This window comes from Equus quagga, chromosome 4 (genome assembly GCF_021613505.1).
Source record: "Equus quagga isolate Etosha38 chromosome 4, UCLA_HA_Equagga_1.0, whole genome shotgun sequence".
Lineage (NCBI taxonomy): Eukaryota > Metazoa > Chordata > Mammalia > Perissodactyla > Equidae > Equus > Equus quagga.
Genome location: NC_060270.1, coordinates 39,652,579 through 39,662,229, shown reverse-complemented (window position 1 = coordinate 39,662,229; position 9,651 = coordinate 39,652,579). Strand labels below are relative to the sequence as shown.

Here is a 9,651-nt window from a genome sequence, read left to right as displayed (position 1 = left end):
GGCTGGAAGGGGGGTGAGAAGGGCTGAGCAGAAGTGGGCCTCTGGGAAGGCAGACTTCTCAGACATTTCTTTTGAGGCCAGAAGAGCTTTGGGGAGAGGGTTCCAGATGTCAATGGGAGGCCTTGAGGATGCCAGCCCGCCCAGGATGGGTGTACACTTTGCTTTAGAGCACTTTCCAGAGCAAGCCGCACGCAGCTGCAAATCTTTGAGAAAAAGTGGGTAACAGTTTTGTTTAGGGCTGATGGTGATTGTAGGGTAATTTTTCCCCCAGTGGTTTGCTTTCAGCTTCTTTTCATGCAAACAGGTGAAAGACTTTCTTCCTTTTCCTTTGATAGTATTCCTGTCCTTCACGCACACGTTAAGCAGATCTAATTTCTTTCCCCAAATTGCTTTTTGGGGCACCAAATCCTCGGCCCTCTCAGGTCATTGGGTTTTGTCGCTTTTCGTGAGTTTGTATTATGTCCGATTGTACTTCCGTAAGGGGACTTGCAGGTAACAGGGGAGCACTGTGCGCCATGAGATCTCCAGAAGAACGCAGACTAAATCCCACTGCTGCAGCTTGGGAGGGGCCAGGCTGAGGCAAAGACGTTCCTGTTGGGTGGCTTGCCGGCAGGGAGTGTGCAGCCGGCATGCACTGGGGTGTCATTCGTGTGTCATTTAATATGGTCTAGAGAAACCTTAGGAAGGCTTAGGTTTGTTTTTCTCACAAAAGTTGTGGTCACAACTAAATGAAATAATCACAGTTGGAGAACTTAAAACAATCGCCTTTTACCTAAAATGAGGGTAACAATCCTAGTCACTGGAAAATCAGGATTCTAAGGAAGCCCTGTTTCTCTGGTATGATGAGTTGCACAGCAGAGTGTGGTCAGTCGGGGGATATGCATTAAGACTCCCAAGTGATGACTGAGAGGTGGGAAAGGGCCCGTGCGCAACTGGGGGGCCACTTCCAGGTCCTGGTGGTCTGTTTGCTGAGTTTTTGTTTGCGCTTTCCATTCCCTTCTCCTAATTTTAAATATCACAATCATAGGTTCATTTTTTTTTCAATGTAACTGGAACTCACTGGGGCAACTCTTTAAATTTTCAGTTTGTCTTTTTTAAAAGGGAATTTATATTTAAAATAATTAGATCATTTAGTGGGCACACTGCATTTTTCCCTGGGCAACAGCTGCAGTGCAGAGACAGAATCTTATGTTAAAACTGCTTGATAATTCAGAAATGGAAATGAAATTGTGAAGTGTGACCCCCTTTTTCCAGGAAATATTTGAGCTGGAATATATGAAGGATGTACATATCTATGTGATACCGTAAGCAATGTGATGATTATGATATATAGCCCTGAAGACACACACCAGTGATTATATATTACTTTTGTTGCTGTAATTTGAAGTATATACTTCAGACTATATATATTTGGGGGGAATATATTTAGTTTTCTAATTATTGAATTCTTTTAAAAATTTATTTATTTCATCAGTGGGAATTAGAAGAAAGAGAAAGAGTACAAAAAGAGCTGAATGCAGAGCAGTTGTGCATTCCTTAGGTTTCAAGGGTCCTTACAGCTCTTGAGTGAAATCATTTGGTGAAATTGGGTCTGGACTGAAATAGCATTTGTTACCTCCTTGTTCATTTGTTATGTGTAATACCACTTCTGGAAAGTAAAAGCAAGATGCTGAAGGGACAGACAAGAAGAAAAAAATATGATTAAGCAATTTTAAATTGCCAATCTACCACGCATCCATATGCATATTTGCACCTTAGTAAATAAAAAGGGATGGGGGTAGATACTTGTTCTTTGTATCCCCTAGAAACATTTATTAGAGTTCCTGTCAATAATCCTTCACACTTCCAAAATCTGACAAGTTTGGCAAAAGGAAGAAAATGGAGGAAACGTAAATGAAAGACCTTCTATCATTTTGAAAATTGCATTATAAAAATTGAAGTACCCTCTCCAGGATTTCTTGTGAGGGGTCCTTCACAGTCTAAAGCAAATGAAGTTTGTCAAAGTACAATTCTATTCTAATTTTTGCTCTGACTTTCAGAATCCTAACTTTTCCCAGCTTATTTCTTATTATTTTTGGAAAATATGTGATGCTTTTTGAAGGAAAAGAAGTCCTCTAATACCTTCCTTTACTTTCATTTATCTGTGTTTGTTTCATCAATCTTGGAGGATCAAGATGTGATCATTCTGGAAGTCTCGTGGCATCCTCCAATTTGGAGGGATTGAGGATTTTTTGCGATGAGGGGAGAAGGAAATATTTTTAAAATTAGCTTATGCCAGTCTCCTTACTCTGTAATTCTCAGTTTTCTTGTTTTAGGAGATAAAGATCAATAAAATCTCATCTTACCAGATTGCACCAACATTGTCCTAAACATTGGAATTTTCCTTTATTTTTGGCTTCTAAAATCAGGAACTTTTCTTGGGTTGCCGTACTTCTCTTTTTAGCTTTATTTGCCTCTTACCACACTGCTGGAAGGATCCCTTTCGCTGCGGTATGATCACTGCTGTGGTCACTTTCAGTGGAGATGGCTGGAAGGTCAGGATCTGGAGGAAACACGACCAAAAAGGGAGAAAAAAACCCTTCCTTTGGCCAAATCTGCCTCCTAATAACCAGTTCCAGAATTAGAAAGCCTTTCTGTACATTTTCCTCTATTTTTCTCTCTTTTTTTTCCTTACGTAATGAAATTAAAACTTTTGGAGCCCACAGTTGACGTTTTTCAGAAAATTGAGTTATCAAGGCAGTAATTATTTCACGGGGAGATAAAACTCTCGTAGCCCTAACTGTCAAATAGGGCCCTTTTCAGATTTTAATTACAAAATAAAATTAGTCTGCTCTTCCTCGGAATGGTTTGTGAGTGGTTAAACAGAGCTTTCCCCCCAATACTGGTGGTCGTCAAACTCTGCTAATTAGCAATGCTGAGAAATTCCAGTTAACAAGGACATTCTCCAAGACTCTGCAGGTTCCCTGCCGTTTGCCTTCATTTCCATAAGAAGATTAAGAGAGGAGGGGAACACACTCAAATGCAGATGCAGAAAAGAAGCGTTTTTTAACAAGCATCATAATAGTAAGATGCTTGGCTAGTTCTCACCTAATTACTGCAAGTTAAACCTCTATTTGCCACTAAGAAGAAAAAATAAGTCTACAGTCCCCTATCTGCACAAAATTGTTAGTTGGCTTCAGCTATAGTACTTGAGGACAGATGAGGGGAGTTGAGGAGAGAAATATCAATGCAAGAGATTTTTCAATAAAATTGAGTTCCACTTAATCAGTTAAGCATTCGGGGCTGGGGCCCGTAGTAGAACAAAATCAAATCAGAACATCCCAGGAGTTACGCATTTTTGTTGATAATTTCTAATCTTGCTCTAAAAGTGTGCAGCTTTTGGCTGCTCGTGGAAGGGAAATGTTACACTCTCTTTAGATTACGCAGTTTCAATTTTCATAAATTGTGCCAATGGCAACATTTTAAATTCTCAGAGGCTGAAGCACCCTCTTCCAAGTCCTATTTTGATGCCCTGGTAGTCAATGGTGTATTGTTATTAGTACTGTAGCCGTCTGTTATGAACCTAAAACAGTGCTGCTTCTGTCGTCTATTATGATTGTTATAGTTATTATTATATTTAGGGGCCAGTGATGGTGCTGGATTGAAATAGAGTGGCCGGTGATCTGATTTTTTTAATGCATATGTTCTAAAAAATCTAATGAGAAAATTGTTTCTGCTATCACCATCTTCTTTAATCTTATTTTCATAGCACATTATTATGCATAAATGCCAGCCACAGTTAGTTTATTGCCTTGATAAGTACAGCAGGCTTAATTAAAATAAAGCTGTAAATAAATGCAACCAATGATAACACAATTGTAATGTATTTCCATAGCTTATTTATATGATAAAAGCAATTAACAAAAGACCTAGGCAGCCCTTTTAACCTCTTAAATGCATTATTATAGAGTTCAGGCACAAACACATGCATCTGAGAATGTATAAAAGCTTTTATATATCATCCCAAGGAAAAAATTTCTTCCTCTTACTACTACCCCTTGAGAGAGAGAGATTAAAAATATTTGCTTGTATAACCATCTGTTATTAATAGTTATTTTACTCCATATACACCATCATTATCCACACCAATCCCTTGGTTTTTTTTCTTTAAACTTAATTATCCATAAGCTTTTTTTCAGTTTTCAGAAAATGCAGTTAAGCACAGACCAATGCATACACAATCATAAAGTGAATGCTTTGTCTGCCCTTTGTGGCGTCTGGACAATCATAATTCATTCATATGTTGAATCTCATAATTTGTACCTATTTTTTTCCCCATGGTTTAACCTCCCACTTATCTCGAGGTTATATGTACATTTCTAAGTTAAGCAAATTAAATCTGATTCTTATGATTGATTCCATAGCTTATATGATATGTTAACTTTTCTTTTGTTTAGATTACGTGTAATTAGTTTGATCTTCCTCCCATCCCCCTCATTTTTTTTTTCTTTATTTCCAAACACCTTCTTTTAAAGGTAAAAGCAAGTGTCTTGGAAAAGCGAATCTACCAGTAGGGGGCGCACCAGCTACATCCCTGAAACCAGACGCGCTGAAAAGCCCGTGGCTGCCTTCTCTTCTCCAGATCCTCTCAACCTTTTCTCTTTCCTAGTCTCCCGGTCCGTGTTTAGCTTAATATTACACCTCGAATACTCAGAAGACATTGCTTTATTTTGAAGAGTGCCATATATTTATGCTTTTAGAGAAAGCCAGTCTCATCCTTCCCGGGTTCCCAAGAACTAAAACAAACCATAACTTAAGAGAAAAAAGAGAACCTGCGGGCGGGGGAAGGTCGATTAGCAAGAATTTATTAAGAAAAGTCTAAGATTCTTTTTCACAACTTTTCTGGGTTTCCAGTGAGCACAGTTATCTCGAGTTTGACAAGAACAGAAAAGCCTGGGAGGGCAGGGATTGGAGAAGTCGGAGTGGGGCCTGGGGTTGGGGAGGAGGGCGGTTATGGGTAGAAGGTTAGTAAGAAACAAAACAATGCACAGTTTTGTAAAGATAATAAATGGAACGTGGCCGACAGATACTATTCAGTACATTTTCTTAGGGTGAGTAAGGGTAGATCAAGGGAGGAGGGGGCGGAGAGAGTGTTACAGAAGAAAGAAAATAAGTAACCCTGATGGTTTAAGCCCTTTATAAAAAAAGAAATGGCATCAAGGGTTTTTTTCTCCCCCCCCCCCCCCCCCCTTTGTAGTCAAGTGCATTTTAGCCACAAAGATCCCAACAAGAGAGTGGAAGGAAACTTAGACGAGGCTTTGTTTGACTCCGTGTAGCGACAACAAGAGAAACAAAACTACCTATTTGTAACGGACGTGCTGCCATTCCTCTCCGCATTGAGCGCCTACCTATTGAAATCTTTACGTCGGGACAATGGGAGAGCGGCTAAAATTACCCTCTTGGGTCCTGGGCGGGCAGGATTCCTGAGCCCCTACCCCCGCCCCCATCCCATCCTCCTCCAGCCCTGGCCTTGCTGGGCTCCCCTCTTCCCCAGTCCAGCCCGGGCGCCTTCCTCCTGCCTGCGCTGCTGCACCTGTGCCTGGCGAGCACCACCCCTGCCTCCTAGGCCTAGAGCCCCTCCGAGCGCAGCCCCAGACTCTGGCGGCCCGGCCAGGCTGCCACCGCGGGAGAAGTCACTGAGGGGAACGCCAGGGCTGGTTCTGCTGGAGTCCTGGGAACTCTGCGTGGGAGGGAGTTTGTGAGTGCGGCCCAAAAGCCAGCTCCACGCAGTGCCGTGGGATGGCAGGAAGTTGGGATTACCCTCCCCCATAGCCCGCACTTCTGAGCGCCCTTCTGTTGATCTCTCTTCCCCCTGCCCCCTTTTGCAACCCGCACAACTGAAATCCCTCTTGGAGGGAGGCTCAGGAGGAGAGTGGGGAGAGAGCGCGAGAGGACGAGCATCCCCTTTGCACCGAGTGAATGGAGGAAGACGGGTGGGCGCTGTGGCTGGGGGTAGAGGGACCGCTGTGGTTCCCTGCGCCGGGGCGCCGAGTGGGGCAGGGGAGAGGTGGGGCGCCGGATCCCCCAGGCCCTGCGTGGCTCCGCTCTGGAGTCGGCCTCTGCGGCCGAGCAGGATTCATTTTTAACACAGAACAAACTATGGAGAAGCAAGGAGGGTTTTGAGGACAGAGCTTTCCGCGTCCTAACCCCTCGTCGGGACAGGGGCAGTGTGAGCAGGGGGCGAGCGAGGGTCGGCCCCCGGGGAGGAAGAGGGCCGAGGGCCAGAGCGGGGTGAGGGAGAAGCGGCAGAGGGCCGGTGCGGGGGGCAGTGTGCGGAGGAGCGGGAGAACAATGACGCGCCAACTCCAGCGCGGCCGGGTTCCTGAAATCCTAGTAGGACAGTCGCCCAGAACCACCCACTCTGCCCTGCCCTACCCCCACCCCGTAGCTGCTGCTCGCGCCCCTTCCTCGTTTCAGCAGCCTGCACCAAAAAGTCAATCAATATTAAGTTTAAGGAAGAAAAAAATCGTAGTCTTAGTGCTGTTTACCCACTTCCTTCGAAAAGGCGTGTGGGGTGACCTGTTGCTGCGAGAGGGGATACAAAGGTTTCTCAGTGGCTGGCAGGCTGGCTGTGGGAGCCGCCTCCCCCTCCTCCCCCTGGTCCCCCTCCTCCTCCTCCTCCCCCCTCCCCCCGCCTCCCCCGCGCGGCCGGCGGCGCGGCAGGCCCCGCCCCCTTTCATGCAAAACCCGGCGGCGAGGCTGGGCTCGAGTGGAGGAGCCGCCGCGCGCTGATTGGTCGCCGGAAACCCATTTATTCCCTGACAGCCCCCGTCACATGGATGGTTGTCTATTAACTTGTTCAAAAAAGTATCAGGAGTTGTCAAGGCAGAGAAGAGAGTGTTTGCAAAAGGGGGAAAGTAGTTTGCTGCCTCTTTAAGACTAGGACTGAGAGAAAGAAGAGGAGAGAGAAAGAAAGGGAGAGAAGTTTGAGCCCCGGGCTTAAGCCTTTCCAAAAAATAATAATAACAATCATCGGCGGCGGCAGGATCGGCCAGAAGAGGAGGGAAGCGCTGTTTTTGATCCTGATTCCAGTTTGCCTCTCTCTCTCTTTTCTTCCCCCAAATTATTCTTCGTCTGATTTTCCTCGCGGAGCCCTGCGCTCCCGACACCCCCGCCCGCCTCCCCTCCTCCTCTACCCCCGCCCGCGGGCCCCCCAAAGTCCCGGCCGGGCCGAGGGTCGGCGGCCGCCGGCGGGCCGGGCCCGCGCACAGCGCCCGCATGTACAACATGATGGAGACGGAGCTGAAGCCGCCGGGCCCGCAGCAAACTTCGGGGGGCGGCGGCGGCGGCGGCGGCGGCGGCAACTCCACCGCGGCGGCGGCGGGCGGCAACCAGAAGAACAGCCCGGACCGCGTCAAGCGGCCCATGAACGCTTTCATGGTGTGGTCCCGCGGGCAGCGGCGCAAGATGGCCCAGGAGAACCCCAAGATGCACAACTCGGAGATCAGCAAGCGCCTGGGCGCCGAGTGGAAACTTTTGTCGGAGACGGAGAAGCGGCCGTTCATCGACGAGGCCAAGCGGCTGCGAGCGCTGCACATGAAGGAGCACCCGGATTATAAATACCGTCCTCGGCGGAAAACCAAGACGCTCATGAAGAAGGATAAGTACACGCTGCCTGGCGGGCTGCTGGCCCCGGGCGGCAACAGCATGGCGAGCGGGGTCGGGGTGGGCGCCGGCCTCGGCGCGGGCGTGAACCAGCGCATGGACAGCTACGCGCACATGAACGGCTGGAGCAACGGCAGCTACAGCATGATGCAGGACCAGCTGGGCTACCCGCAGCACCCGGGCCTCAACGCGCACGGCGCCGCGCAGATGCAGCCCATGCACCGCTACGACGTGAGCGCCCTGCAGTACAACTCCATGACCAGCTCGCAGACCTACATGAACGGCTCGCCCACCTACAGCATGTCCTACTCGCAGCAGGGCACCCCTGGCATGGCGCTTGGCTCCATGGGTTCGGTGGTCAAGTCCGAGGCCAGCTCCAGCCCCCCCGTGGTTACCTCTTCCTCCCACTCCAGGGCGCCCTGCCAGGCCGGGGACCTCCGGGACATGATCAGCATGTACCTCCCCGGCGCCGAGGTGCCGGAACCCGCCGCCCCCAGCAGACTTCACATGTCCCAGCACTACCAGAGCGGCCCGGTGCCCGGCACGGCCATTAACGGCACACTGCCCCTCTCGCACATGTGAGGGCCGGACAGTGACCTGGAGGTGGGGGAGAAATTCTCATAGAAAATGGGAGGAGAGTAAGAAACAGCATGGAGAGAAACCCGGTACGCTCAAAAAGAAAAGAAAAGAAAAGTCATCACCCACAGCAAATGACAGCTGCAAAAGACAACACCAATCCCGTCCACACTCACGCAAAAACCGCGATGCCGACAAGAAAACTTTTATGAGAGATCCTGGACTTCTTTTTGCGGGACTATTTTTGTACAGAGAAAACCAGGGGGGGTTGGGGTGGGGAGGGCGAGGGAATGGACCTTGTATAGATCTGGAGGAAAGAAAACTACGCAAAACTTTTTAAAAGTTCTAGTGATACGGTAGGAGCTTTGCAGAAAGTTTGCAAAAGTCTTTACCAATAATATTTAGAGCTAGTCTCCAAGCGACGAAAAAAATGTTTTAATATTTGCAAGCAACTTTTGTACAGTATTTATCGAGATAAACATGGCAATCAAAATGTCCATTGTTTATAAGCTGAGAATTTGCCAATATTTTTCAAGGAGAGGCTTCTTGCTGAATTTTGATTCTGCAGCTGAAATTTAGGACAGTTGCAAACGTGGAAAGAAGAAAATTATTCAGATTTGGACATTTTAATTGTTTAAAAAATGTACAAAAGGAAAAAATTAGAATAAGTACTGGCAAAACCATCTCCGCGGTCTTCTTTAAAGGGGCAAAAGTTTTAGATTGTACTAAATTTTTTTAACTTACTGTTAAAAGCAAAAATGGCCATGCAGGTTGACACCGTTGGTAATTTATAATAGCTTTTGTTTCCCAACTTTCCATTTTGTTCAGATAAAAAAAAACCATGAAATTACTGTGTTCGAAATATTTTCTTATGGTTTGTAATATTTCTGTAAATTTATTGTGATATTTTAAGGTTTTCCCCCTTTTATTTTCCGTAGTTGTATTTTAAAGATTCGGCTCTGTATTATTTGAATCAGTCTGCCGAGAATCCGTGTATATATTTGAACTAATACCATCCTTATAACAGGTACATTTTCAAGTTAAGTTTTTACTCCATTATGCACAGTTTGAGATAAATAAATTTTTGAAATATGGACACTGAAATTATGCTTGAGTCTTTCATTTATTTGGATACATAACTCCTCGGGGAATATACTGTGCTCATTCAGGAAAGCAAAAAAACCCCTAAAACTTGGTATTTTAGTCCAGCAGCATGTGCTAATGTTAACTGGAACAAATAAATGGCTGGATGATTAATTGAATAACTACTCTTGGAAAAATTGAAATGCTTATGTCATTTCTAAAATAGATACTAGAGACAGATATTGTAAATCCGCCCCTCCTTTTCTAAGCAGCATGAATAAGCATGATGAGGACTTAAACTGATTTATGCCACTTGTTGCCAGAAAGGAGTCAATTCTGAAAATTTTC

At 46.2% G+C, this 9,651-nt stretch overlaps 1 protein-coding gene across 1 annotated transcript; it reads left to right on the top strand.

Annotated features, from left to right (window-relative positions):
• The first annotated feature begins 6,887 nt into the window (after positions 1–6,887).
• On the top strand, positions 6,888–9,291 carry SOX2 (SRY-box transcription factor 2). Its single transcript, XM_046659284.1, has one exon. It carries the CDS (start codon positions 7,258–7,260, stop codon positions 8,224–8,226), a length of 969 nt encoding a protein of 322 aa, XP_046515240.1. The 5' UTR covers positions 6,888–7,257; the 3' UTR covers positions 8,227–9,291.
• The last annotated feature ends 360 nt before the right edge of the window (positions 9,292–9,651 follow it).

Bases quoted from the DNA above. Each gene is read 5' to 3' on its own strand.
- SOX2 (XM_046659284.1), top strand. From the start codon at position 7,258: ATGTACAACATGATGGAGACGGAGCTGAAGCCGCCGGGCCCGCAGCAA.